This window comes from Podarcis tiliguerta (assembly GCF_965153285.1).
Source record: "Podarcis tiliguerta genome assembly, chromosome: 11".
Taxonomy (NCBI): domain Eukaryota; kingdom Metazoa; phylum Chordata; class Lepidosauria; order Squamata; family Lacertidae; genus Podarcis; species Podarcis tiliguerta.
Genome location: NC_139544.1, coordinates 36,723,710 through 36,751,700, shown reverse-complemented (window position 1 = coordinate 36,751,700; position 27,991 = coordinate 36,723,710). Strand labels below are relative to the sequence as shown.

The following is a 27,991-nucleotide window of genomic DNA, read 5'->3' as shown; positions in this document are numbered from 1 at the left end:
CAATAATTCTGCAATGTAGGTTACTGTCCCCATATTGCAGTGTTAGGGTAGGGGCTGAGGCAAATGCTTAAGGCTACCCACTGAATTCATGGCACAGGTGAGCCAGAGACCTCAGCCTATCCTCGTTTTTCCTCTACACTTGCCTAGTCCTAAGGGATTTATTCCTTATCCTTTTCAACGCTTGTACGACAGACAAAGATTCCATCAACGTACATTTCCCAGCATAGGGTAGGAAAAACCTGCGGCTGTTGCATTCCTTCCTATGGTGACGCTATTGAAATTACAAGTGGGTCTGGAAAGCCGTTGTAGTCCAAAACATTCTTGTGCAAAGCGGTCGGCTTTACCCAACTTATTTTTGTAATATATATATATATGGACCAATGGGAGTTCAAAATCCGGCGCACGTAAGCAAGCGGGAGAGGACGCACAACTCAGAAACACAGTCCTATAAGCAAACGGCTCCACCTATTTATTCCCCCTCGTCCACCAGCTGAGCTCCCAAACTGAAAGCGAGCCATCCTTTCCACGTGACCTTCCGCATCTTCTCGCCACGCCCCCCTTTTCGAACGCCCGGAGAAGTCATCCTCCTTGTAGCCGTGGAAACGCATTCAGGGTGTAACGCCGCACGGCCAATGGGAAGCGGCGGACGCCGAGAGATGCAGCCAATGAGCGCAGCCTGGTGCGAGTTTTAAACTTGCGGCGGTAGGTGGGGCGGCCGTCGGACTCGTGCGCAGCAGGAATCGGCCGCTGGGATTTTGCTGGGAGCAGAAGCGACTGGTTCGGATTAACATCTCTTGTTGCGCGGACCGAGTCTGGATCATGGCTTTGCGGGTCACCCGGGTAGGAAAGGGGCTTTTGGAAGGGGAGATTTTTTTTGTTTTTCAGCCTTCCTGCTGCGCCCTCTTTTTTGCAGGAGGTGGCAAACTTAAGGCTGCAGTCCTAGGCAAGCGTATAAATGGGGCTTACTCCCGAGGAAACGTGCATAAGCTTCTGTTTCACAGGAAGTAAGGGGCGGTGGTGCTAGTAACTGCTAATTGCCATATGAAAAATGGAATTATAACTGCTGTGTCGAGTTTTTTTCTGCCTACCAAAATTAGTAAATCGGTTCCCAGACCCTGGGGGGGGGGGGGGGGTTGGGCGTTGCCCTGGCTTGTTGAGTTTCACCAGTTGTGAATTGGCTGAGGCGTCTGCTTAATTAGTACTGTGCCTCATCAAAATTGATAGGAGGAGGGCTTTAGGGTAGGGAAGCTTGCAAGGTTCAGAACTCTTATTCCTATCCATCCTCGCTTTATCATAAAGCTGTGCAAATGCTTCTATGTGTTTGTGAAACAGAGAGGTACTTAAACGGGGTCTTCTTCCTTCCTGCAGAACACAAAGATCAATGCAGAGAACAAAATCAAGGCTGTAATGGCAACCAAACGGGGAGGTGATGGTGCCAGACCCGGCTTGAGGCCTAGGACTGCCTTGGGGGATATTGGCAACAAGGCATGTGAAGCAAAAGCCAAGGCTGTAATGAAAAAGGTAAGTGTCTCCTTCCCTACCCCCTCCCAAGTAGAGCTTAACATTGGGAACTATCAGGGCTACTGCAATGATTCCTCCCTCTACCCACTTCTATTCCCTCGCCCAGGAAATATTGAAACCTGCCATTTTGGACAAAGTTGCAACTCAAAAAGTCACAAGACCTACTGAACAGCCAAGTGAATCTGTGAAGGAAGAAAAGCCCATCCTTGAACCCGTTAAGGTATCAAATGACATGCAAATGATAGCCCTAGCTTTATGGTTGGGTGGGGCATGGGGGTTAAGGATTGTGAATGATATTTTTGCTATATATGTTGTACATATATGCTATATAAGTATGTGTTGTCTCTTGATATTGAAACAGCTGTTTTTGAGCATTCATTAGCTACCCTTAGCAATAATTGGCAGTCTGCATACTGAGGCTTGGGTTTTAGCCCCTGGGTGGGCTACATTGTCCAACTTAAGGCTGTCTGAACAATGTACCTTAATGGCAAACAGCTTTTTTCCAGAGCTTGCAAAGTGTGTGTCCAGTGGTCTCCAAAACACCACTGGGTATTTCCTGCTGCCAGATTAATACTGATTTTCTCCCCCTAGATGCAGAAACTTGAGACAAACCATGTCTATTACAATGGGCTTTTGAATCTTTAACTGCAATCCCTTTGGTTGCAAGTCCAATACTCAATCCAGTATCTGACTTAAGGTGGATATTTGACTCCTTCTACCTTAGCACTTGTCTCTGATGTGTCTGTTCTTCCTGCAGCCTGGGTATGGACCATTGAATCCCTTTATGCTTCTATGCCCATTAGCATCATGATTACACCTGCGTCAGTAACACGCAAGTAGCTTTGCATCCCATGCAATGCTCTTGTACAAACTATTGTTCAGGAGTCTGAATATTGATTAGGAGTCTGGCATTTCACTTCTGGTCAGCATTCGTGGGCCATAAGGGCAGAGCAACAAATGAGAAATTTACCTTTGCACCATAGCGTGTCTTACACACACACCCCTCCCCAGACAACAGGCAAAATAGTTCTAGGACACATTCCAGCTTGACAAAAACACTTGAGCAAATCAGGGCCTTTAAGACGTGTGATCTGGGGAGATTCTAAAGACCAATAGGCCACATTTGGCCTCTAGGCCAAGAGATTCCCCTAACCCTGACATGGATGCAGCAGAGACTTGCAGTTGACTTGTAACTGGGGCTATTATACAGAGACCACATATACCTTTTGCCGACCAATCTATAGAGTGGTCAGAGGACTCATGATGCAGCCACCTTGCTGAAGCTAAACAGGTCTGAGTCCTGAATTAGGAGCCCAGTTGCAGTCCCATGTATGCTGTCATGAGTTCCACAATCCAAGGAGACGTGTAGTGTTGTAGCTCAGATATTAATAAGTGAAAACCTCTCTTCAACAGTTGGAGTCTCCATCCCCCAGCCCAATGGAGACTTCTGGTTGTGCACCAGCAGAGGAAATACTGTGCCAGGCCTTTTCAGATGTTCTGCTTGAAGTGAAAGACATTGATACAGATGATGCTTCAGATCCAAACCTTTGCAGTGAATATGTGAAGGATATCTACAACTACCTGAGAGATCTTGAGGTTGGTTCAAGTAGCTAAGGCATGCCTGATATGCCTCTAGAAATTGAGGTTACTTCCAAATCTAAGTTAACTAGGAAATGTCACTACTTAAGTTTGTGCACAGCAGGTGCCCCCCCCCCAATGAAAGCAGCAGCTAGGAGTCTTGCTCTTTGCGTGCCCTTGCTGTGCTTGCAAAATATCAATGGAATCCAAACTCAGTTTATAAAACTGGGGGCAAGGAACTTGCTAGTTCAAAAGCAATGAATGGTGGCGACACATCAGCTTCAGCTGCAGCAAGGCTTCCTTTCTTTCGTTTGTGCGGGTAAACATGATTTGGCATCTGTTGTTTTCTTCACAGGCTCAGCAGTCAGTGAGACCAAACTACTTGGCAGGCCAGGAAATTACTGGGAACATGCGGGCAGTCCTAATTGACTGGCTTGTGCAGGTCCAGATGAAATTCAAACTCCTGCAAGAGACTATGTACATGACTGTTGCCATTATTGATCGCTTTATGCAGGTAAGAGCAGCATGGCAACACTTTTCTTTTTTGGCCTGTTTGCAGCTGTCTTTCCTTAAGAATCTGCAGGGACACAGAAGGCAGAGAGGCTTAGCTGCATTGTATGGAGGCCATACATTGCATCACAATGTTTCCCACACCCATGTATGAATTTGATCACACATGGAACAATGCACTTTCCTTTTAAATCGAAAGCTGCATGCTTGGTAGATGCACATACTACACAGCTCTCCCAGGGTAGCTAGACTGGAGGTGGTTTATCAGTTCAGGAAGTTGACCATTGAACTTGCAGTGGAACAAGTGCATAAATATTCCTTGCTGAAGAGTGTGTCTGCTTTGGGAGTAAGTGGTCTTCCCCAATATTGTTATTGGCCAGTTTGGCTAACAGTTGTTTCTACTGCAGAACAACAAAGTTCATAAGAGGATGCTGCAGCTGGTTGGTGTAACAGCCATGTTCGTTGCCAGCAAATACGAAGAAATGTACCCTCCAGAAATCGGCGACTTTGCCTTTGTGACAGACAACACCTACACCAACGTGCAGATTAGGCAAATGGAGATGAAGATCCTGAGATCACTCGACTTCAATCTTGGTCGTCCTCTTCCACTGCATTTCCTACGGAGGGCATCAAAAATTGGAGAGGTAATGCTGTTTAAGGGGATGCCAATCTCACTAGGTCACAGTATGACACTCCTGAGTCAAATATGTGTGTAGGAAGATCAGACTTTGAATCCTAAAATGTCTCCTTTTGGCGTGAGGAGGTGTATTCAACGTCCTACCAGTAGGCCAGCCTTCTCCAACCTGGTTCCTTCCAAGTGGGTGAGTCCCATTGGCTGCAGCCAGCATGTCTAATGGGAGCTGGACCAAAAACTGAAAGACACAAACTTGGGGAAAGCAGAAGTGGGCTATCACTACTTTTATAAGCATTTGTGGTTCAAAATGGAGCCTGGCAAATTTAAAATTGGTCATGGAGTTGGGTTGTTTTGTCCTGAAAAGGCTGTAAAAAGCTCAACATCTTGCTTTGTCTTAACTGTGTGTAGCTGTGAAGGCACAACCTTTTGATTCAGTTCTTCAGATAGGGAGAAATGTAATGCAAGGCACAGTCTTCCTTGTTGATCTTCAGGGTTCGTTGGCAATAAACACTATCTTGCCCTAACTATTCCAGGCCGATGTACAGCAACACACACTTGCAAAATACCTGATGGAGCTCTCACTGGTGGATTATGACATGGCACACTACCCTCCCTCTCAAATTGCTGCTGCGGCCTTTTGCCTATCTACTAAAATACTTGAAGAGGGAGAATGGGTAAGTAACTGAGCCCAGGCATAGCCTTAAATTTGTAAGGTAAAAACTAAATACCAGAAATGACTTTGGGTATTTGTTTCCATGACTTTCATTCCCATGTGTGAGCTAGAATTGCTGGAGCAGAGTGGCTTGGAGAATAAGCTGTGACCCTGGTAGATCTGCCTCAAAATTTGCCTCTGCTACAAAGCCTCTAGGTAGCCTTAGGCATGCTGTTATGTGTGCCACTAGATCAAGTGCAAAGGAGGTTCATAGGGCATTCTGATCTCTTCCATGACCTTCAAGTGTTACTCAAAGGATTTCTAATGCTTAACTTCTTGCTCTCTTAGACAACAGCTCTACAACACTACATGCAATATACCGAGACCGATCTTATTCCTGTTATGCAGCATATGGCAAAGAATGTGATGTTGGTAAACAGAGGCAATGCAAAGCATCTGGTAAGCAAAAACCATACCACTGTGCGTCTGGTTACATGTAAATCCTAACTTGCTACTAAACAAGGTTTATAGCTAAGTGAGTATGATTAAGCACAGGTGTGCTTTGGTTATGCTAATATGTAGTGATATAGTTGGCTCTACAATGGTGCAAAAAATTATGTTAACTATTGATCAATCTCTCCGCAGACCGTCAAGAACAAATATGCCACCAGCAAGCATGCCAAGATCAGCACCCTTCCAGCACTGAACTCTGCAGTCATAAAGGATCTGGCTAAACCATTCTCGAAATAAACCTAATTTAACTGTTGGACAAAGTTGACACCGTGTGTTGCTACTTAAGTGTGTGTATATTATAAATATAGTGGTTATAAAAGTTTTAATAAACTTCTTTTTTACTTTAACCTCCTTGTCATGGTCTAATTGAAATTTCTGAATTGCAGATTAGCTAGTGAGTTGTTGATTCACAAGGGCAGCCTATAATTTTAAGCTATAAATCTTTGGCTTCTCAGTATGAAGATGGTTGTATGTTCTTTAGCACAATGGAGCATACATGAGCAAACTTTACTAAAAAGCAGCTGATTAGTTTCCCTAAAGCATATTTTTATAATGGTTTGCCAATTTGGCTAGACTTTTAGGTTGCTTTTGTCTGCAGGAAAAGTAAGTTGTAAGAGCAACTTCTAATAGTCGAACTGTTCTTTTAAGGTCTATTTTATTGCTGTCCTGTAGCCACTCTTGTTAGGATGACCAAGCTGCTATTTGGACACAAGTGGAAATCAAATGTAATCACAGGTACATGGAACATAAAATGAGCCATGACTACTTGACGTGTAGATCAGTCTCTGATCCTTCCCTCCTATTAGTGTAGTTTTTAAACTTCAATATTTGTTGCAGCAGCAATTCTGAAGGAGTAACAGAACACACTTTCAAATTAACATTATTTTAGCTAATGCAAAAAAAAAGGGCTATAGAGAAATTATAGCTGTCAGCTCAGGCCTTACAAATTGGGTTTTCTAGAGAGGACAGGTGAGATATACCCTAGTTTTTATTATTTGAATTTATAATAAATTGCTTGGGGTGTTTCATACTGTAGCTTCCAGAGTCTGGTGAAAGTTTAATAAAACAACTTGATTGGGGAAGGTTAGCTTGAAGCTAGTCAACTTTAGTAGGGTTCTGTCACTTTAAAAGTAGCAAGCCATGCTGAAAAGGATGGGAAATGGCTGCCTATCTGAATTGGTGCAATCATTTTGAGTGACTTCAATTTATCTGAGCCAGGTGCATTGTGTGTGCTATTCCTGCAGTTGGGTGTGGTGGGAGGAAAAATATTTATTCTGATGTTCACAGCAACTCAAGCATGCTAGTAAGGATTCATGGTCACAAATTTGCAAGATCTTGGGAAGAGCACTACTACAATTACACTGCTTGATTGGAAATATTTCCAGTTCAATCAGGCAAAAGGGAGGGTATGGCACACTTGAATTTGTGTAAAATCAAGCAGCTGCAGCTGTTGTTAAAACCAACCAATGTAATGACTACAATGAACATGGTCACCTATGATATAGGTCAGTCTTGGCAGATGCTATTGTATAGTGAGCTCTAGTAAGGCCATCCTGCTTCTGTTTAAATCCTACTTAAGTAACTGGCTGTTTCTCATGAGGTGGCCAAAGGACTTGAGCCTCAGCTTCAGAATCTGTCCTTCCAGTGAGCACTCAGGGCTGATTTCCTTCAGAATGGATAGGTTTGATCTTCTTGCAGTCCATGGGACTCTCAAGAGTCTCCTCCAGCACCATAATGCAAAAGCATAAATTCTCCAGCGATCACCCTGCCCTTATATATAGGTCGACGCTTGGCAAATCCACACATTGCCCGGAAACCAATGTCTCCACTGTGGAAGGACATGTTGATCCAGAATTCGCCTCCACAGTCACTTAAGGACTCATTGTTGAAACCGTGTGCAGTGCTACCTCGGGTTAAGTACTCGATTCGTTCCGGAGGTCCATTCTTAGCCTGAAACTGTTCTTAACCTGAAGCACCACTTTAACTAATGGGGCCTGCTGCTGCGCCACTGGAGCACGATTTCTGTTCTCATCCTGAAGCAAAGTTCTTAACCTGAGGTACTGTTTCTGGGTTAGCGGAGTCTATAACCTGAAGCGTATGTAACCCGAGGTACCACTGTATATGGAAGACAATCTTACTCTGCTACGAGTGATCGCCAAAGAATATAAGGGTCTGGTGACTTCTGCTTCACTGTAATGAAGTGTGCATGCACACGAAAGTTTATACCCAGAACAAACTTAGTTGGTCTATAAGGTGCTACTGGACAATTTTTTCATTTTTTCATCCTAACACTGCAAGCCTAAATTCACCAGTTCCACCAAATTCAAGGTGTAAATGTGTTCAGGATTGCAGCCTAATGCCCCGCCCCTTGTTTTAGTTGGTTTATAACCGCCCTCCTTTACCCATTTTTCTTTGTTTTCTTATGGGTGTCTGCGCGAGAGAGGACCTAACGCTGTAGTAGTAGTAGTAATTAATAAAATGATGGCCCAGGAAAAAGACTATCTTCCCCCTTCTGCGGGGTCCAAACGCGGCTCCACGAACTTGACGCCCCGCCCCCTTGAAGAGGAGCTTCCTTCGGCACGCCCATCGCAGCTGGGAGGCGTGGCCCACCAGGCCGGAAGGTAGAGCGTCTTCGGATTTCGTTCGGAGCTGGGAGTGGGGCTTATCTCAGGCAGGAGCAATCGATCGTCGCATTCCTTCGGGACCGTGACGTAAGGCTCAGGCGGCGGGTCTTTTGAAACAGAAGGGAGGGAGTTGCGCGAGGGAAGCGGGCCTGGCTGGGAGCTGCTGCTGCCGGGATGGAAACAAGGGAGGGCGCGGCGGCAGCAGCGGCGGCTCCTCTTGAGGGCTTCGTTGAAGAGACAGCAGAAGAAGCCCGACGGCTCGTGGGCGAAGAGGGGCAGGAGAAGCTGGACCTGGTGTCGCTTTTAAGGTCAGGCCCTCTCTGTGTATTGGTGTCGGGCGGAGTCTCAACACACAGAGAAACACTCACACTCCCTCACATAGGAGCCAACGCCCTTCGCTCCCCCATAAAATATTTGAAGGGGTCGTCCCCCCTAAAGTTGATGGGCATTGCCATTCAAATAGTGAACGTGCGCCACGTCATGTGATTCATTATTGTTGTTCCGCCTGGCCTTTGGCTTGGAGCCAATTTGATTCCCTCCCCCTCTTTCTTTTTTCTTTCTCCTCCTGTGATGAGGCTGCATTTTAATGTTTCAATATTTTAATGTTGTATTTTAATCTTGTTTTTAAGTTGTATTCATTCAACTTATTTTTATTATTGCTTGTTAGCCGCCCTGAGCCCGGCCTTGGCTGGGGAGGGCGGGGTATAAATAAAAATTATTATTATTATTATGCCTCCCCCCCCCCAAATATTTTATTCATGTTGGCACCCCTGCCGTCTCTACAGGCACCCACACACAAACACACACCCCCTCCAAACTGCCGCATTTGCTGTTAAAAATCATGGTGAATTTGAATTTCTATGCCACCTCTGTAATATTATTTAGAAAAAAATGCATTGGAAGCATGTAAACCTTAATTGTGCATATTTAGTTATTTATTAAAGTGCCCGGGTTAGTGCAATGGGTCTGTGCATCTGGCTGTTAACCAGAAGGTTTGTGGTTTGAGCCCACCCGGGGATGGCTGTGGGCAGGATTCCTGCGTTGCAGGGGGTTGGACTAGATGACCCTCGGGATCCCGCCCAACTTTATGATGCTGTGGCTTTTATTTGTTGCTTCCCAAAGAAAAAATGTCCTGAAGGGATTTAACAGTGAAAACATGCATAAAAAACAACTTGGGGTCCAATGCAAAACAAAATTCTACCCTTAAGAGGCTCGTGGGAAAAGGAAAGTCTTCAAAAGACTATAGAGGCAGCATCTGATACGCAGTGGGAGGGAGTTCCAAAGAGTAGGTGCTGCCACGCTAAAGCCCCAGTTTCTACATTGCATGGAGCAGACCTCCGGAGGATATGTTATCTGTAAGAAACCCTCTCCTTCAGAGTGTAGTCATAGGCTGGGCATAAAGGGATAAGATTATATTTTAGGACTTATGGTTCCAGTCTGTATTGGGCTTTGTCCGGCTGTATTGACATTACAGCTAGTTGAGCCATTGTGTTTTGCATTAGCTGCAGCTTCCACACCAACCTCAATGGCACCCACACACCCTCACATTATAGGTTATAAGTTTCAAGTGGTATACTATGCTTGAGCCCAGGCCAGCTAATTATGATTCATTAAGAGAACAAAGGGAATGGCTCTGTGCCAGAGGCCAAACGGGTGGGCCTCCCTCCCTGATTAGTTAGGTAAAAGTAAAAGGCCATAGCTGAAAATTCAGTTATGTGAATGAGAAGTTGGGAGAGAGGCTGCAGGCTGCAACGGCAGAGAGAGTGTCATGGCTGATTTCTTCTGGAATCCAAGGTTGTGGCAATGGGAGAAGCAAGATTCTTTCAGGATGTTAATTTTTTATTATTATTAAATTTGTATACTGCCCTTCATCTGAAGATTGGGTCTTTCTGAAGACATACCCAGCTCCTCCTTTAAAATGCTGATCAGAATGCTACTGTCTTTGATTTCAGTATCAGATAAAAGGTGGATGCTATTAATTCGTATGTGAACAAGATAAATTTTCTGTAAACTACTACCAGATCCACTCTCCTGATTTTTTCTGTTAATTTGTTTTTTTACTTTGTAGAGTAAGAGAACAAATAAAGCAACAACTTTTGGAATATAATGCAGCAGTTAATGCAAGTAAGTGTGTGACTACCATTGTGAAAAATAAAAACTTTCTTATGTTTATATATTGCTAAATAAAAAATACAGTACAAACATGTAAAGTTATTTGATAAGCCCTTGTTTAGAAAGTAAATACCAGGATGAAGTCTATTGAGGACTTAATTTCTCTTTGTAATGTATAATCCTATGAAATGGTGTTTTGAAACTTACTATACTATTGCATGTTCCTCTTGGGGGGGGGAGTGTTTTTCAGTTACTTCTAACATATTCATCTTTTATGTGACAGATGAAGAAATCATTACGGATCAAGTTATTGATGAAAAGGCCATTGTGAGGTGTGTCATCATAACTTATTAATGAATATGCTACTATGATATTTCCATGGTTTCCCCCCACGTACAGTTCAAACAAGCAAAAACTTACTTTTGTGCTCTATGCAAAAGGCAAAGGACTAACGGCAATGTTACATTTGTAAGGAGGAAATGGGCATGAAGCATTAACTTGTATCTCTTTACATGTTGCATAGTCTAGTTCATTTCTATTTGCAGAATTATCTGTGATTTAACAAAATAACTGAAAATGTTGTAGTATTTATAAACTATCAGGCTTGTGTTTAAAAGTGTCTAAAATATCTTTATGCTTGTTTTAAGTTCAAATGGCAAGTTTTAAAATTGTTTATCCTTAACAAACATAGTTGAAAGTAAACTGTACTTATTTCAGTGGGATGTATCTCCAAGGGAATGTGTGTGAAAGCAAGGTAAATGGGATAAGCGGCTTGTCGTGGTTTCGTTCATTGTGCTCCGACCATGTTAAAAATACACACAAAAAACTGGAAGTTCTGTGGCCAGTTTAAATTGTGTAAATGGTTGTCCGCATATTTTGTATGTTTGCCCCTTTGAAGAGCAACAAGCTGTCCATGGTGTTAATACTCCACTGCCTGTCTGGGGAATTCTGCTCAATCCCTTCCTCTGTATTGTCCACGCACCAACCTTGTTTCATAGCCTTGGGGTCTAGAAACTGGATTAATTTCTCAATGAAAGTTGAAATCTGTATGCTGAATGCTGCATCCAATAACAAGTTACATACTTGTGTGGCATGGTCTCAGAAAGCTTTCCCACCCAATAATGCTGGCAACACAGATGTTACATTCCCAACGCAACTTGCAGAAAGAGTAAGGACCAATATCTGAGCAGAGCAATATTGCTTTTCAAGCATCAATAACTAGGAAAATGTGTTAAAAACTTCTCCAGTTAGAAAAGTTTGATAGAAGAATCACCTTCTAAGAAATATACGTTTCAGATCGCCTGATCCTTGGTTTCTGTTTACCTGGGTTTTCTTTTGCTCTTAGTACAATAGAAGACTTGGAAGGGGAATTGGAAGAAGTGAAGCTATCACACAGACACAAAACTTTGGCATTACAAAGGTAAAGATTCAATCTTTCTGAAAAGTTAAACATATGACATGAATGAAGAACTAATGTAGATTGGAGGAATTGAAAATATACTGTGTCTGTTACCACAGGGATGGCTTGTTTGGTCAGATTCTTACCACATGGAAGTTAAAAAATCCAAGCCACAATCCAGCAAATGTTATGTGGAATTAAGATCCACTGAAATCAATGGGCTTGTGCATCCAACTCAGTGCTTGATTGTGCAGCAAAGTTACATATGTGAAATTACTTAATAGTAATTTTTATGCTTTACAAAATTTTGCATTAGACAACTTTTTATTCTGCAGCTGCCTTCTATTGAACTTCATATATGTCTGTTTCTTTTTTTAAAATGGTTTAATGGTTCAGTGAATATATAAATAAAACCTATGACATTTAGCACATGAAGCAGCTTAACCACTAATTGAAATAAAATATGTTATTGGAATTTCCTCAGAAATACAAACACAAGCTTCCTTACTATACAAAGATTTATATACATCTTGATCTTTGAAATACTCTGATGTGATCTGTAATGTTTAGCCAGTAGGTTATGGTGCATCACTTGTTCATGGAAATGTGTATATGAAAGCAGAAAAAAATTCTTAGAATCCAGTTCTTATTTCTTTTATGAATGTCCTAGACATGCTGTCATGCATTTCCTCAGAACACATCTTACTTTTCTTCTTCTTTTTAACTGTATAGGTTGCAAGTAAATGATGCACTTAGAGCCAAGCTGAGGAACAATGATGACAACTTAAAGTAAGGGGATTTGAAAGTCCAAGGAGTTATTTAAACTGAATTATTTAACTGACAAGAGTATTTATAGCTTGTTTAATGACTATGGAATTGATATGCAAATACTGCTTCTGTGGATAATAGAATATTTCAGAAAGGCACTCTGGTTAGACAACTGATATTCCTAGATGAAATTTCTAGTCCCTTACAATTGGTTTAAATCAGCTGTTGCAATGCCCTAATTTAGTCCTTTGTAAAATTATGGTACTGTGGTTCCATTTAACTACAACTGGGATACAGTTTAAAACTAGAATCAGGTTAAAATTAGCTGTGATCTCAGCAAATCTGTTCCTTAGAATTGTGCTGTTGCTGATTTTTTAGAAGGCAGCTGCTGCTTTTGTTTTTGGTTGTTTGGTTGTTTGTTGGGCAGTGTCCACTTAGAGTAAGCACCTATGTCATTTACCTCCCCATAACATGTTTTGGCAGTTTCTCACAGGGAAGTCATAACAGTGAAAGTAACTCCCCTAGGAAGAAAACAGCCGAAGAGGGGGAAACATGGACAATAAAAAAGTGGGCGGTCTAGCATGCTGTTGTCCCCACCCTGGTTTTTAAATGGCTCCAGCCCCTTTGTTTCATAGGAACTTGACCAAATCTGCATTACAACACACAGGTGCTGGTGCCATAACATGTACTTTTGAGACTTTTTCTCTAAATACTGCTTTTTATTGTTGTTTTTCACTGCTTGCAACTTGCTGCAGATGCAGATGAATATCTTGATGCCCAGGTGTGTTGCATGCTTAGCTGGCATAATACACACATAGAAGTACTAGTAAAAGCCAAAGACAGATCTCTTGATATATGAATATTTGGCCATTAGAAATACCCCCATCACCTGGCTTTTAGACCTGATCTGGTGCAGGCCGTTTTCAACTCTTTTTGTTAGAGAATAGTGGATTGAAGTCAAACTGCCTTCACTTAAATTGAATCTGTGAATAGATTTAAACCAAGGGTGGGGAATCTGTGGCCCTCCAGATATGTTAGACTATGTTTGTTTGTTTGTTTGTTTGTTTGTTTACTTATCAGTTTCTACACCACTCAACATAAAGATATCTAGGCATCAAAGCAAGAAACTCAATATGATATAATATAATATAACATAAAATACAGAATAAAACTGTATGTTATGTTCAGTAAAACATACAAGGCTGGGTCATATTGCAGGGGAAATGTGTCAATAAAGTCTTAACCAAGAGTCCAAAATATATTTTCCATAATCCCTGACTATTGGTCATCCCGGTTGATGGGAATTGGCCAACACCTGGAAGACTCAAGAGTTCCGCAGCCCTGATGTAAACTAAGGACCAAATGAAATGCTACGCACAAAATGCACAACAAAAATACCAGCCACTTTGGGATGGGATGATTTGGAGAGAAGTAGCAGTATGGGGGCTGCTTAATGCTTTCTGCTGCAACTCCCCCTGTGGGAAACACATTTGAAACTCTGTAGGGAAAAGAACAATGTGGGAAGGGGGGGGGGATTGACAGCAGAGAACCACAGCAAGGGAAGGAATTAAGCAGCTTAATCCAGCACTGCATATTCACTCCAAATCACCCCATCCCAAAGAGAAAGGGCTGTAGTTCGGTGGTAGAGCTTTGCATGCTTTGCTGGGAATGTCCCCTATCTGAAACCCTGAAGAGCCACTGCCAGTCAGTGTAAACAGTACTGCGCTAGGTGGACCAGTGGTCTTCCTTGGCATAAGACAACTTTATATGTCCCTATATATGCTTTTCTTAGAAGAAAAGGGCATCAGGCTTCTGTTTAAGTGCATTTGCATATAAGTTTGATTTGATTGTATGGGCCTCAGGGTCATGCTGATTTCTGTTTATGCTTTCATTAGGTCGATCGGGGAGACTATAAAACACATTATGATGCTTAGTACTGCAGTAATTAAATTAAAGCAGGCAAGTATCCTTTCTGTTAAAACGTTAAGGCTCATTGTCTAGAAAATATATATTTGCCAACCCATGGTAGATACAAGTGTAGCTGTACTTTAAAAAGTTACTGTGTCTACATACTACACTTTTTCCTTTAAAAAAAAAGTACTAAAGTTAATATTCACAGTTACAGTATTACTTTGGGGTGTCAGGGGGGGGTAGTGGGGGACACACAATGTGCTCTTTTCAGGGTAGCTTATTCACCTTTGGTCCCCACCCTGCACCTGTGGCTCCTAGAAGCTGTCAGCATGCAACAGTAGCCACACCCCGGGAATGGCTTTGACTGGCCAGCTAAACCAGGTGAGGGGAGCCAATGGGTCTTAAACCCTCAGGAAATAAGGGACTTCTCAATATGTGAAGACAGGTTCTGGCGGATTGAGTGGATGAGACCAATAGTGGGTCCAATGTTCAAGAAGTTGGTTTCTGTACAGAGAAGTGAGGGGCAGGTGGGGCTTATCTGGAAAGGTAGTCCATGTAGGAAGAGGAAAACTGATCCCAAACCTCTACTGCCTTGTGGGACATCTTCAGGAGAAGAAAATTCTAAGGAGTAAATCCTACACAAATCTGGAATGGAGTCCTTAAGGTGGTTGGATGACATCTTGTACACCACCTTCTGGCAACTCCTGCAGCCAAGTTGGTGCCAAAGATATTTATCTGCTTTCCTTTGGACCACAGCAGTGAGGCCAAGAGGGGGCAGTCTTGTCATCTGGGCATCCCAGGACCTCCATACACACTGCTCAGGCTTATGCCCCAGGGAGGTCACTTTGGTGCTGCTAACTCAGTGTTTTGACTTCACCTCTGGAAGAGCACTCCATTGTCTCTCAAGGTAGACAGATGCCAACAAGTATTACTCTGACAACCGGTGTAGATAATTTTTTACAAAATATATTAATGAACTGCTTTTTTATTATAGCAGTCACGTGAACTGGAAGAAAAATTGAATGAAGTTAAGCAGAGAAGACAATGTAAGTTTTTTAACGGTAGTGAAATATCGGTTTCCCTTTTGTATCTTATAAAGGTGGTGTGCCATGAAAATGAGAGTGTGTTGGAAACATTATCATTCCACCCAGTGATGGGTGTGCACATTATAAATTCTCATGAAGAGTCAGTTTGGTGATTAGTGCAAAAGGGGTGTGGTAAGGAAGGTGCCCCAAGAACAGTATAAAGGCCACATCACAGTACCATTGTGTGCAATTACACAGGTGCTAAGGTTTCTTTCTGTGGGCATTCAAGAACAATAACAGAGATTGTAAGCATCCCCACAAAGTTTTCCATTAACTACTCCAATTCTGGTTTTACTGGATGATTACTGCCGCTTGCTTTACTCATACAGTGGTACCTCAGGATGCAAACGGGATCCATTCCGGAGCCCCATTCACATCCTGAAGTGAACGCAACCCACGACTGCCCGTCTGTGTGTGGGGGAGGTCGCGATTCGCCGCTTCCGCACATGCGCGTGACGTCATTTTGAGCATATGCGCGAGCGGCAAAACCTGGAAATAACGTGCTCCGTTACTTCCAGTTCGCCACGGAGCGCAACCCGAAAAGGCTTAACCTGAAGCGACTTCAACCCGAGGTAGGACTGTATTTTCATGATCCCATTTAGAAAAGAACCTTACGCTATATTATGGCCTTAATACAGGTCCATGCAGAGCTTGTCAGAAGCCCAGGGTGGGAGGCTTGTCTGTGAGACAGGCCAGCGCCTAATCTGACCTAGTGTGCAGTAACGCAGGTCCAGATTTTACTATCAGAGCCTTGCAGTGCATATGGACAGGCATGGGTGTTTCACCCAGTAAGTCCCCGGTCTGTCACAGGGCGTTCTTGGCATGACAGCATGTCTGGAGGGCCCCTTGGCTACCTTAGCCCTCCGATGCCCAGGGCAAGTGGGCCTGGCTGCTCCCACCCACACAAACCTGTCTTAATGTGTACACACTTTCTTCCAAAACTAAGTTTTTGTAGAATCAGCAGAGCTTGTTTTTATTTGCACACTTAATATATACTTCTGCATACACGGGGAATCCCCTTAGTATGTAGAAACCAGTACCTTGATTTTTCATTGGTCCAGGTCCAGTTTGCTTCTAAACAGCCAGGCACTCCCCGCTCAAAGTTTCCAATTGGTATATAAGATCACTTACCTATGATTTTTGTTCACTACTCAGTGCTGACTTGCTACTTTTTACAAACAGTGTAGAAATGCAATACTTGCATTGTAGTAGCTTCTTTAAGTGGATTGTAGCTCTTTATTGGTTGTATTAATACTATGCATGCCCATAAATCTGCTCTGGAAGGTCCCCCAACCCTGTGGAGCAGCTTTTGAGGGTGCGCAGATGGCTGCAGGAGGGGGGGAAAGGAAAGGGAATTGAAGTTGTGTCATATGGAAGTCTGTTCTGCTCAAGAAACAGCAGCATTGGATAAAACTCTACATGTGTTTAGAGTTCTAACGGTTTAAGCATGGTGTGTGGAATGGAGGCATACAGCCATACCTTGGAACTTGAACGGAATCTGTTCCGGAAGTCCGTTTGGCTTCCAAAATGTTCAAAAACCAGATCATGGCTTCTGATTGGCTACAGAAGCCTTGTTGGACATTCGGGTTCCAAAAGAACGTTCACAAACCAGAACAATCACTTCCAGGTTTGCAGTGTTTGGGAGCCAAAACATATGAGTTCCAGGGTGTTCGACAACCAAGGTACAACTGTATTTATATTAAAACCGTGTCATAAATCACTCACTACAAAGCCTCTTCTTGCACTAGGGTTTGGGAAATAATCAAGTTCATAGTTTCATATTTTTCTCCTCATAATGCAATAGCACTAAAGCAAGCTATGGATTGCAAACTGGCAGCTATACATAATATGAATATGAAACGAAAAGAGGAACTGGACAATATGGAAGTGAGTGAAATGTTGAAGAAGGCCCGTAGAAATCTGCAAAAGGAAATTGAGATGACGACATTGATTCAAAACATCTTCCAGGTAAAACTGCCTCTGAGAAGGACAGATTAGTTCATTTTGATCACCTATGACAAATCTGTACTAAATATAAATTGAGTCAGTTTATATCCTACTAGCAAGAATGACTTTACTGATGAGAAAGCTGCTTTTACTGGGGAATTTTGTGATCTATTGACAGTTTAATATATTAAACTTTTAAATTTCTGTGCATAGATGGAGAATGACCAAACGTATAACTTGCACGATGCATGACCACTTTCTTTTATCAGCCCACATTCCCCCCCCTTTTTTTTTTTTTTAGTATTGACATCCTGAAGAGAGTTCCATTTGCTATTGGGAGCATGAAGTAGCTGAAGTATTTCTTTAAAAGCTAAACAAACTGATTTTGTTTCAGAATCTCATTATTGGAAGTGAGGTCAATTGGGCAGAAGACCCAGCTTTGAAGGAAATTGTTCTGCAACTGGAGAAAAATGTGGCTAGAATGTGAAGAAGCAGAGCAGTACATTTTCTGTGGTTTGCTGATTCAGAGGAGAAGCAGTAGTCTGACAAGCTCTTGTGACAAAGAGGTGTGTTTTCATAATCATAACTCCAGTGGCGCTTAATTATATTGATTTCAAGTCCACAGATGGACTTGAAAACTTCCTGCTGTAAAATATGTTGCCTAATTTAATGGCTAGATTTGTTTGCTCTACCTTGGAAGAACCATTCCAGTTTTATGGAAGGAGTTATTAACGGAGAGTATTGTAACTGCAACATTCTTCCCACCGCCTCATCAATTTCCAGAGAAATTATTGGCTGTTGCCTTGGAACGAAGACAGAGCAACAGGTTTGCCTTTTAAATCTTATTTCCTGCTGGGAAGGCAGGAATGCCTTTCCTTACATTTTGACTTTCTTTACCACCTATAACGAGCACATCATTTTTATGTGTGCCAGTGGAAAGCAGCTTAGCATTTTGAGGGATCATTTTGAGGGATCATTTTTGTTATATTCAATGGATTTCCAAAGCCACTTCACTACAATGGTATGTTATGCGTGTTTAATTAACTGTTGTGCATTTAAATAGTTGGCTGCTGCTATTATTGCAGTGCCATCAGTAAACATGTAACATTGTGCATTTAAGTGTTTCATTAAAAAGTTAGGTGCCTGACTCCAAGGAACTTGAAATCTAAAATAATGAGGAACATAATGAAGGGAAGGACAGGGGTGGAGAAATTTTACTGTAGAATGACCATAGGTTAGAATTCTTGTATTGTTTACACATGTTATGCCATAGTATTGGCTGCGTTTGCAGTGAAATAAAATAGCTTTATGTGTTATCCTATATGGTTTGGAGGGTTCAAACCTCTTACAAGCTTAGCACTCATGGGAATAAGATGTGGCCCTCTTGTGGAAGGATGGTTATTGGTTTGGTTTGCTTTAATTGTATATTTTGCATCTTCATTTTGTATTTTTATGCTGTGAACCATTCTGTGGTCTTCACATGAAGGGTGGTATATAAATAAAAAAAATAACTATTGTGTATCAGGAATGGTTCTACGAAGGGAGGTAAATTGGTGGTGATTGGCCAGGAACAAGATCTTGGGGTCATGTTGATCCACTATGTAGCAGTTGCAAAAAATATAAATTCCATGCTAGGGATCATTAGGAAAGAATTAAAAATAAAGCTGCTGATAGCATAATGCCATTATACAAATCTATATTGCAACTGTATTCCTACTGCCCGTAGTTCTGGTTGCCTTACTTCAAAAATGATACTGTTGAGTTGGAAAACGTTCCAAAAAGTGAAAAGCAAAATGATCAAGGAAATGGAACAATTCTCCTATAAGGAAAGGCCGCAGCATTTGGAGGTGTTTTTTAATTTAGCTAAGAGGTGACATAATATAAACGTGTGTGATAATGCCATGGAGAAAGTGGATCAAGGCAAGTTCTTCTTCCTCATAACATTTGACTTGTAGCTATCCTATGGAGCCAAATGTTGGGAGATTCAGAACAGACAGAAGAAAGTACTTCTTCACACAGCACATATTTAAAACCATGGAATTTGCTCCCACAAGAGGCAGCCACGACCACCAAGCCAGATGGTTTAAAGGAGAATTTAGGTCAGGGGTCAGCAACCTTTTTCAGCTGTGGGCCGGTCCACCATCCCTCACACCATGTGGTGGGCCAGACTATATTTTTTTTTGGGGGGGGGGGGGAGAGAATGAACAAATTCCTATGCCCCACAAATAACCCAGAGATGCATTTCAAATAAAAGCACACATTCTACTCATGTAAAAACACACTGATTCCCGAATCATCTGCGGGCCGTATTGAGAAGGCAATTGGGCCGCATTCGGCCCACGGGCCTTAGGCTGCCTACCCCCGATTTAGGCAAACCTTGGAGGATAAAGCCTACTGAAGGCTACCAACCATAATGGCTATGCGCTCTCTCTGGCAGAGCCAGTGTGGTGTAGTGGTTAAGAGCGGTAGTCTTGCAATCTGGGGAACCGGGTTTGAGTCTCTGCTCCTCCACATGCAGCTGCTGGGTGACCTTGGGCCAGTCACACTTCCTTGAAGTCTCTCAGCCCCACTCACCTCACAGAGTGTTTGTTGTGGGGGAGGAAGGGAAAGGAGAATGTGAGCCACTTTGAGACTCCTTAGGGTAGTGATAAAGCGGGATATCAAATCCAAACTCTTCTTCTTCTTCTTCTTCTCTCTCTCTCTCTCTCTCTCTTTCTCTTTCTCTTTTTTCCCTCCATTGTGGAAGATACAGTATAGGATGGGAGAGAGCAGTTCTGGTTGCAGACTTGCTGTAGGTATTGTTGTAAGAATTTAAGGTCTAAAAAAGGTAAAGGTAAAGGGACCCCTGACCATTAGGTCCAGTCGTGACCGACTCTGGGGTTGCGGCGCTCATCTCGCTTTACTGGCCGAGGGAGCGGGCGTACGGCTTCCGAGTCATGTGGCCAGCATGACTAAGCCACTTTCGGCGAACCAGAGCAGCACACGGAAACACCGTTTACCTTCCCACTGGAGTGGTACCTATTTATCTACTTGCACTTTGACGTGCTTTCGAACTGCTAGGTTGGCAGGAGCAGGGACTGAGCAACGGGAGCTCACCCCATCGCGGGGATTCGAACCGCCGACCTTCTGATCGGCAAGCCCTAGGCTCTGTGGTTTAACCCACAGCGCCACCCACATCAAGGCATGTACAAGGCAAACAGATACATAAATACATAAACCACATATCTGAATCAGTACAGGAAGGCAGTCTGGAAACCATTTTGACTCTCCCAAATTGACCAAATGTTTCTCTGCAAGGAGGGAGGAAATGTCTCTGTGCTCACCAATCCTGCCTTAAGGGCACATTTAAGGTATGAATAGGGTGAGCCTGTGACCTGGATTCAGGAATTAAGTAGTTATAATAAAAGAGTGCTCAAAACCCAGATAATGCATTCAGGTAACCTGCCAGACATAAACAACACACTCATGTTGTGTTTTGACTGCCCCCTGTGTTGTATGTATGATGCATTGTGGAAGGTGGTCCTGGGATACACCCCTTCTGTGATGTATGTATGATGTTTCTGGGGGGTGGTCTGGAGTTTGAGGGTGGGCAATTTAAAAGGTCTATATAAGGGCCTTTGTTCTGGGTTTCTCCTCCCTCCGGCATGTGGTGAGTGAGGACCCTGTTGCAACAGTTTAATAAAGATGAGACTTACTAGCTGCTTTGCTTCTCATTATTCTCTGGTTGGTCTCTGGTATCTTCTCCTACCGATGGAGAACCTACAAAAGGACTCTGTATGGGCTCTTCGGTACCCCATAAGGGGAAAGGAGCAGGTTTTTCTCCTCATAACAGTATCTAGTTGGCTACTGTGGGACCAGGATGCTTTTGAGGTGGGCCAAGGGCCTGATCCAGCAGGGCTCATATGAAGAAGTTCCCAACGGAAATAAATCCAGCAGGCCATTGCTACTGGTTTCTTGATAGCTTTAGGACACCCCCACCATCCATAAGACCAGGCTTCCTCAACCCTGACCTTCCAAATGTTTTTTGGCCTACAATTCCTATGATCCCTAGCCAGCAGGACCAGTGGTCAGGGATGATGGGAATTGTAGTTTCAAAACAACTGAAGGGCCGAGTTTGAGGAAGCCTGCATAAGACCATCCTTTCTAGAGACTAGCTTGCCTTGCACTAATGAAATCAATGGACATGGAAAACAAAACACGCTCTCCCTGTCCCAGTAGGAACTGTTTACTTATTTTTTTCCTCGGCTGTTAAGGACACAATGAGACAAAGCGAGTGTCAGGGGCGCGCCCAGGCTTGTCAGCTTGGACTCTGAGCAGTTCAGTAACGCGGCGTGTGGCGCCCGGCCTCTTCTTCCACGGAAGCCGCCCGACGGATCTGCTCCGTGCGCTGAGCGTCGCCGTCAAGGCCCCTCCCGTGGGTGGCGCTTCGCTAGGCCGCCGCCCGCTCCTCCTCGAAGCCCCGGCCCCCGTCGGCGCGCACTTTCTCCTGCCTGGGCCGGGCGGGCCGGCGGTCACCATGGGCAGCAAGATGGCGGCCGCCAGTAGGGTCGTTCAGGTAAGTCCTTTAAGGCGTTTCTGCCGCAGGAGACCCCGCTCCGGCTTGGCGCACGGCCGGGCCTCGCACCTCTGGGCCAGGCTTCGGCGTCCGGCGGCGGGGAAGCGGGTCCCTGGCCCCGTGGGACTAGCGGAGGCCGGTGCCCTTGGGCGGGCAGGGGAGAAAGCGCAGGAGGGAAGGCGGTCGAGGGGGGATGCGCTACCTGCCGACCTCGGGAGAGGAAGGCGAGAAAGCGGCTCGGCTGGGGCCTCGTCACCTTGGCGGCTTCGGAGGGAAGAGGCAGAGGTTTGTTGGGCAGCCTTTCCCGGTCGCTTCGCCTGTCCTCCGCCTTTGCCCCTGAAGGTCCCATCTCAAAGCAACAGGGTCGCAATGCTGTCCTACGGTGCACCATCATCGGCACCATCATCTTCCTCATCGCCTCGAGATTAGATCCTTCTGTACTCTGCAATTTAACTCCGGATTAAGTCTCTCGTCTCAGCCCTCGTGTCAATGACAAGCCTGTCAACTGTAAATAAGAGTTGAGTGAAATATCAGTGTTTGCAGTTCCCCTGGCAAAAGAGGGAGAGGCACTAAAAAAAAAAAGAAAATAAAATAAACTGTTGGACTGGACATGTTGACGAGCAGCTTGACCCCGTTTTTGCTCACAGGCAATGCCTTAAAAGATTTCTGGCTGGTTTGGTGACTTGGAGAGAAGTGGCTCAGTCCGTTATTAGTGCTTGGGACAGCGAGCGGGATGGTGATAATAACCAAAATAACTGGCAGTTTCCTGTCCTTTAGCAGTAAGGTGGCTAGAGCACCTTACTTAAATATTTGTACATCTTAAGTTTAGGGTGGAAAAGCAAAATGTGTATAGGGAAAGGCATTGTCTGGGGTGTGAAATAACTTTTTCTTCCTCTTTCATAATATTGGAACTCAGGTCATGCCATGGAATTGATCTTTGGCAGTAGAACTGGAATAGCCACACACACACACACACACACACACACACATATATATATATATACTAATGTGCACAAAGCATTCATTAACTTAGGGAATTCGCTGCCACAAGTTGTGCCAAACTAGACTGGATGCAAAATGTGTCATTATTAGCCACTTATTTTATGCTTTAAATGAAAATAATGCCAGGAGTAGGAGGAGGTGCTTTTCATCAGTACTGCAGCTTGTATTGAAGTTAGATTTAAGCCTGTCCATAACTACAGTTCCAACAAAAATCCCATTTTTATACTTGCCATTGGATTTTTTTTTTTTTTAAAGTAAACATCATTGCTAACAATTCTTTTAGTGCCACTTCTAGTTTGGCTCTTAGATGGCTTTAAAAGGGAATTAGAAAAAGGTAGTTTCCCTATCATATTTCTGTCATGCAAGTTTCCCTTATTCCAGCACACTTTACTCTTGCAGAACATAACAAATGATCTACATTTCAGACATCACAGCAGCTATAGACTGCCACTTGTGAGCAACATTCTATGAGAATAGCAAGTGATATACTTCCTGACCACCCCTTAGGTAAACAGTAAACAGAACAAAAAACCCTTTCTTCTCTGCAATAGAAATAATAATGGATAAGGAAACACTTCTGGAGAAATCTGTGCAATTAATTCAAGTATGACCATTGAACCTTTTACTTAGTGCTTGTTAACTATCCATGCAGATAAACCTGCTGCCTCATGTAGTACAATAGTCCACCAGCTATGTTTCATTTGTCTTTGGATAGCATTAGATTGTGAATGAATAAGTGGGTAGTGTTTCTAGAGTTTACATGATAGGTTTTGTTCTTCAACTGCTCCAACATTTCAAATATAAAAGTTGAACTCTTCAGATGTCTTTGTATTTTGCTCCCAAGCAAGCCAGTTTGCATTGTATCCCATTCTACTCAGAAGCCATTGCTGTTGCCAGTGTTCTGTTCCAAAATGAGTTGGGTTGGGCTCTCCACTAAAATGCAATTTTGCAACAGTGCTTGGTGGATTACACCTTTTCTTTGCAATAAAATGTGAATATGTATATTGAATTGCTGTCCTAGTTATCTTATATTGCCTTCCATTTACCTGTTTTACTCTAGGTAGTGAAGCCACATACACCCTTAATTAAGTTTCCAGACAGAAGAAGTACTCCCAAACCTACAAGTAAGTATCTCTTTTTGTAAATGTATGTTAATTTTATCTAGTAATGTTTAGAAAAAGTTTAATCCCAGGCTTGTGTATTTATAAGTATGTTTTATTGGATTCCATGTGACCTACTTCTATATAAGAGTGCATAGGATAACAGCCTTAGTCACCATAATTCTTTTGCTTAGACTGGAAATTGGTGTTAACTGACATTTGCTTTTTCTTTGAACATACCATTCCAAAATTCCCCTTTTCACTTAAAAAAGATATTTTTGTTGGTTTTTTCTGCAACAGAATAACGTGGCTATTACTCTGAATGCTTCATGATCTAGGCAGGGTTTCCTGAATATTTTTGCTAAAGTAAATGGTTTAGAACCTGTCTCTTGTTCCTTCAGTACAGGAGCCTCTACAGTCAAGAGTGCCTCTGCCTCATGGTTCAGCCTCACAACTCTCTGCAGGAGGTGGGCCGTCACCATCTACAAATATTTCATTCTCCAGTAGAATTCAAGGCACACCTGACACTTCAGAATTAATAAAAACATTACCTCAAAAATATAGAAGGAAACCCATGTCGGTGGAAGAGATGGAGTATATCCAAGTAAGGTCCCAGAGATTTCCTACATAATTCATTCTTTGCATTTGTTTTACTGAAATATCTATTATGTTGCCTTTCTTTTATAAATTGGACACAAGGTGGCCATTAAATGAAATAGTTTAAACAGTTCCAAAATAAAAGCCTAGGGCAGTCAATGGGAATGTCTGCAATCTAGTGCTGTGTTGATAAGACAGTAACCAGCATTGAAACAGTTCCAACAGCCTTATAGCCAAACAATAAAATAAGCATTAGGTGAAAAACCAAACTGCCAAAACCTGGATAATAAGACAGCCTAGTGCCTAGAAAAAAATAGGTCACCAGGTGTATCTTTCTTGGGATGAAGTTTGACAGATGGGTGCAACTGCAGAAAGGGACCCCTCTCTCCTAACCTTTTCTAAACTTCACCAATTGGGGCACCCAGAGAAAGTTTCTGATGATAAAAACACAAAAACTCTGCTGGATCAGACTAGAGACCTATGGACAGTTCACAAGAAGGACCTGTTACCAATAACTCTTTTTCATTATTGTTTTTCAGCAACTGGTATTCAGAGGCCTGGTGCTTCTGTTCCTGTAGATACTGTATATCACAATTGTCATAATCATTATCATCTATTATTTGTACCCCGCCCATCTGACTGGGTTGCCCCAGCCACTCTGGGCAGCTTCCAACACATATAAAAACATGTTTTAATGTTTTCTGTGTTGTAGCTATGACGATCAGTTCCCAGGCCAGTTGATATGGAAGTGGGTGGAACATTGTGGAAGCCTGCTCTTAGACAGCCTGGATTTAAATGTTAAAAACAGCAGTTTGCATTGTTTCCAGGAACAACCTGAAAGCCACATGCATAACAAGCCATGATCTGCAACCTAGCTGCTGCATTCTGAACCAGTTTAAATTTTCAAAAGCAGCTCCATATATAATGTGTTATGGTAATCAGCCCTTTGTGTTACTAAAGCATACACAACTTGTGTAGGAGAGTGAGTAGCTGGCATAAAGGTACATAGCGCTATGAAAACAATCTCAGTATGCAGTATCCCTAGCTTCTACATCTAATATCCCTGTAGGAGTGCAACCCCATACAGTACAAGATAGCATCTTCAACGTCAGATAAGATACCACTAGGTATCTTATCTTTAGTCAGCTCCAGTTTATTAGTGCCCACCCATCACATTACTGCAGGTGTGGAGAACCTTTTTATTATTATTTATAATTTTTATTAAATTTCCAAATTGTACATTTCAAAATAAACATTTAATACAATACCATATATCAGTTGACATACCTTCTTCTCCTTCCATGGTTCATTTTACTTATCTCTCATTTCTGCGTATTTTACTATAACCATTTTAGTCTATTCTCCAATTTACATCATTCAATTATTAATCACACTGTTGAGTTTATCTTAATGCTGCTACCATTTTCAGTTGTACACAGTTATTTTCTAAAGAATCAGCAAAAAAATTCCACTCCTCTCTAAATAAAAATTCTTCTTGCTCTTGTAATCCATAAGTTAAACCTGAAGAGTCTATCATCTTAAGTTGCCAATCTTCCTTACTAGGGACCTGCCTCACTTTCCATCTTTGGGCTAACAAAACTCAAGCCGCCGTTGTGGCATACATTAATAGATTTCTCTGATATCTAGGAACGTCAGTTCAAACTATTCCTAACAAAAATGCTTCAGTCTTTTTGGGAAAGTTGTTTTAAACATTCTTTTCAACTCATTGAAAATCATTTCCTAATATTCCTTAACCTTGTTACACATCCACTACATATGAAAAAAGGTTCCTTCAATTTATTAACATTTCCAGCACATATCTGATTCTGTTTTATACATCTTAGCCAACCTACTCAGAGTTAAATACCATCTATGAATCATTTTCATATAATTCTCTTTCAATGCATAACATGCAGAGAACTGGAAATCATTCTTCTAGAGTTTCTCCCAGAGGTTTAAATCTATGTTATGCCCTATATCCATTGCCCAGTGTGTCATAGAAGCTTTAACTAGCTCATTGTTTGTTTCCCATTCTAGCAATGTTATACATTTTAGACAATAATTTATCCTAATTCCATAGTAACTCTCTTTCAAACTCTGAGCTTTGGTCCAAAATCCATTATTTAGTCTGTTTTAAACAAATCATATAATTGATGGTACTGTAACCAATCCATAACTTGGCTCCTTACTTCTTCTATTGGTTTCAACCTGGGTTCACTACCTGTGCAGGTGTGGAGAACCTTTATCCTTCCAGATGTCACTGAACTACAACTCCCATGAATCCCAGCAAGAATAGCACATCACCCAGAATGATGAAGTTGTAATTCAGCAATGTCTGGAAAGCCAAGTATCCCCACCACCTATCTTAAAATGGCTGTTCGGAACATCAGCTGCTTTGCTTGGACAAAAAGGAGAAATAGCCATGGGTGTCATCCACATTTTGATGACACTTTACTCCAAATCCCACATGACCTTCCTGGATTACATGAAATAGTTTCATGTTCAAGATTGCAGTGTTTGGGGGAGGACACTTAGTGCACAACTGTGGGTTGGGCCCAAAGGACTCAAATTTATATTGTTTTGAAAAATACAGAAATACAGGCAGGCAGTTAATTTACTGGACCCGTAAATAGGAAGTGGGATATAGCACACTACAGAAAAGTCCAAATGGCAACAAAAATTATGTGTGGCTTGCTGTTATTCTGTATATCCCTATAAAGTTAGACATCAGTCACTTTATCCAAATGCAAATAGATATCAGTGCAAGAATTGATTTTTCTTTCTGTTGAAAGATAAATAACCAATATTTTTTCTTACAGCGTGGAGGTCCAGAATAACGCACAAGACTCCGGTTAGCTACTGGTGTACAGCAAACTCTTATATTCACAACAAAGGCCTTCCTCACTCTCTGAATGTTATAAAAGTCTAAAAGCAAATAACTTTGTTAAAGGTATTTCACGAGGGATGAGAAGGTAAATGCTTCTTCAGAAAGTGGCAGTGTCCTAGAACAGAAGACCATTCTGTTTTGAGAAATTGTGACTCCACTTTATACAGCTCTACAATTAAAATTTTATTTTATTTGTTCTACTTAGCAATAATGGTTTTGTTATCTCCTTTGTAGCTGTTGTTGATACACTAAGGAAGAACAGCAAAATCTCGTGGTGTTTTCACTGTTCATGTAATGCCTGTCTGGCATGAAGGAAAGCAATATTTGTTTCTTCTCTCAAACAACATCAATCATGCCCTTTGGGAGAGTTTTTTTAAAGGGTGGGGGATGTAAGAGACAGTAGCAAGACAGAACTTGCAGGTGTTAGTGGATGAATTGTATTTATTAAACATCAGTTACATATTATTGCAAACTTATCTGCCTGCTCTTTTGGAAAGAAATACAGGCCTCCATTCTTGACAATTCCACTTGTAGGTACTACTCTCGCTCAGCCTGCTTGTCAGATGAAACGTAGTCCAAATATACAGGAACTCGTT

The 27,991-nt window shown here is 42.4% G+C and overlaps 3 protein-coding genes across 4 annotated transcripts in view; all 3 read left to right on the top strand.

Annotated features, from left to right (window-relative positions):
- The first annotated feature begins 680 nt into the window (after positions 1 to 680).
- On the top strand, positions 681 to 5,755 carry CCNB1 (cyclin B1). 2 transcript variants are annotated; one of them, XM_083404220.1, is made up of 9 exons: positions 681 to 840; positions 1,369 to 1,521; positions 1,628 to 1,741; positions 2,935 to 3,117; positions 3,455 to 3,613; positions 4,017 to 4,253; positions 4,777 to 4,917; positions 5,244 to 5,354; positions 5,541 to 5,755. In XM_083404220.1, exons 1-9 carry the CDS (start codon positions 820 to 822, stop codon positions 5,643 to 5,645), a joined length of 1,224 nt encoding a protein of 407 aa, XP_083260346.1. In that variant the 5' UTR covers positions 681 to 819; the 3' UTR covers positions 5,646 to 5,755. The 2 variants fall into 2 exon arrangements, with proteins under 2 accessions (XP_083260346.1, XP_083260347.1); XM_083404221.1 differs by lacking the exon at positions 4,777 to 4,917.
- A 2,309-nt stretch (positions 5,756 to 8,064) lies between these two features.
- Positions 8,065 to 18,778, top strand: CENPH (centromere protein H). The gene is made up of 9 exons (XM_083404372.1): positions 8,065 to 8,340; positions 10,101 to 10,156; positions 10,428 to 10,476; positions 11,490 to 11,564; positions 12,276 to 12,332; positions 14,207 to 14,270; positions 15,217 to 15,268; positions 17,112 to 17,275; positions 17,649 to 18,778. Exons 1-9 carry the CDS (start codon positions 8,207 to 8,209, stop codon positions 17,739 to 17,741), a joined length of 744 nt encoding a protein of 247 aa, XP_083260498.1. The 5' UTR covers positions 8,065 to 8,206; the 3' UTR covers positions 17,742 to 18,778.
- A 2,794-nt stretch (positions 18,779 to 21,572) lies between these two features.
- CDK7 (cyclin dependent kinase 7) overlaps positions 21,573 to 27,991 on the top strand; it is a 28,448-nt gene continuing 22,029 nt past the window's right edge. The window contains exons 1-3 of the mRNA XM_083404311.1: positions 21,573 to 21,809; positions 23,872 to 23,935; positions 24,313 to 24,515. Coding sequence (XP_083260437.1) covers positions 21,771 to 21,809; positions 23,872 to 23,935; positions 24,313 to 24,515 — 306 coding nt within the window. The 5' untranslated portion in view covers positions 21,573 to 21,770. The remainder of the gene's footprint in view (positions 21,810 to 23,871; positions 23,936 to 24,312; positions 24,516 to 27,991) is intronic.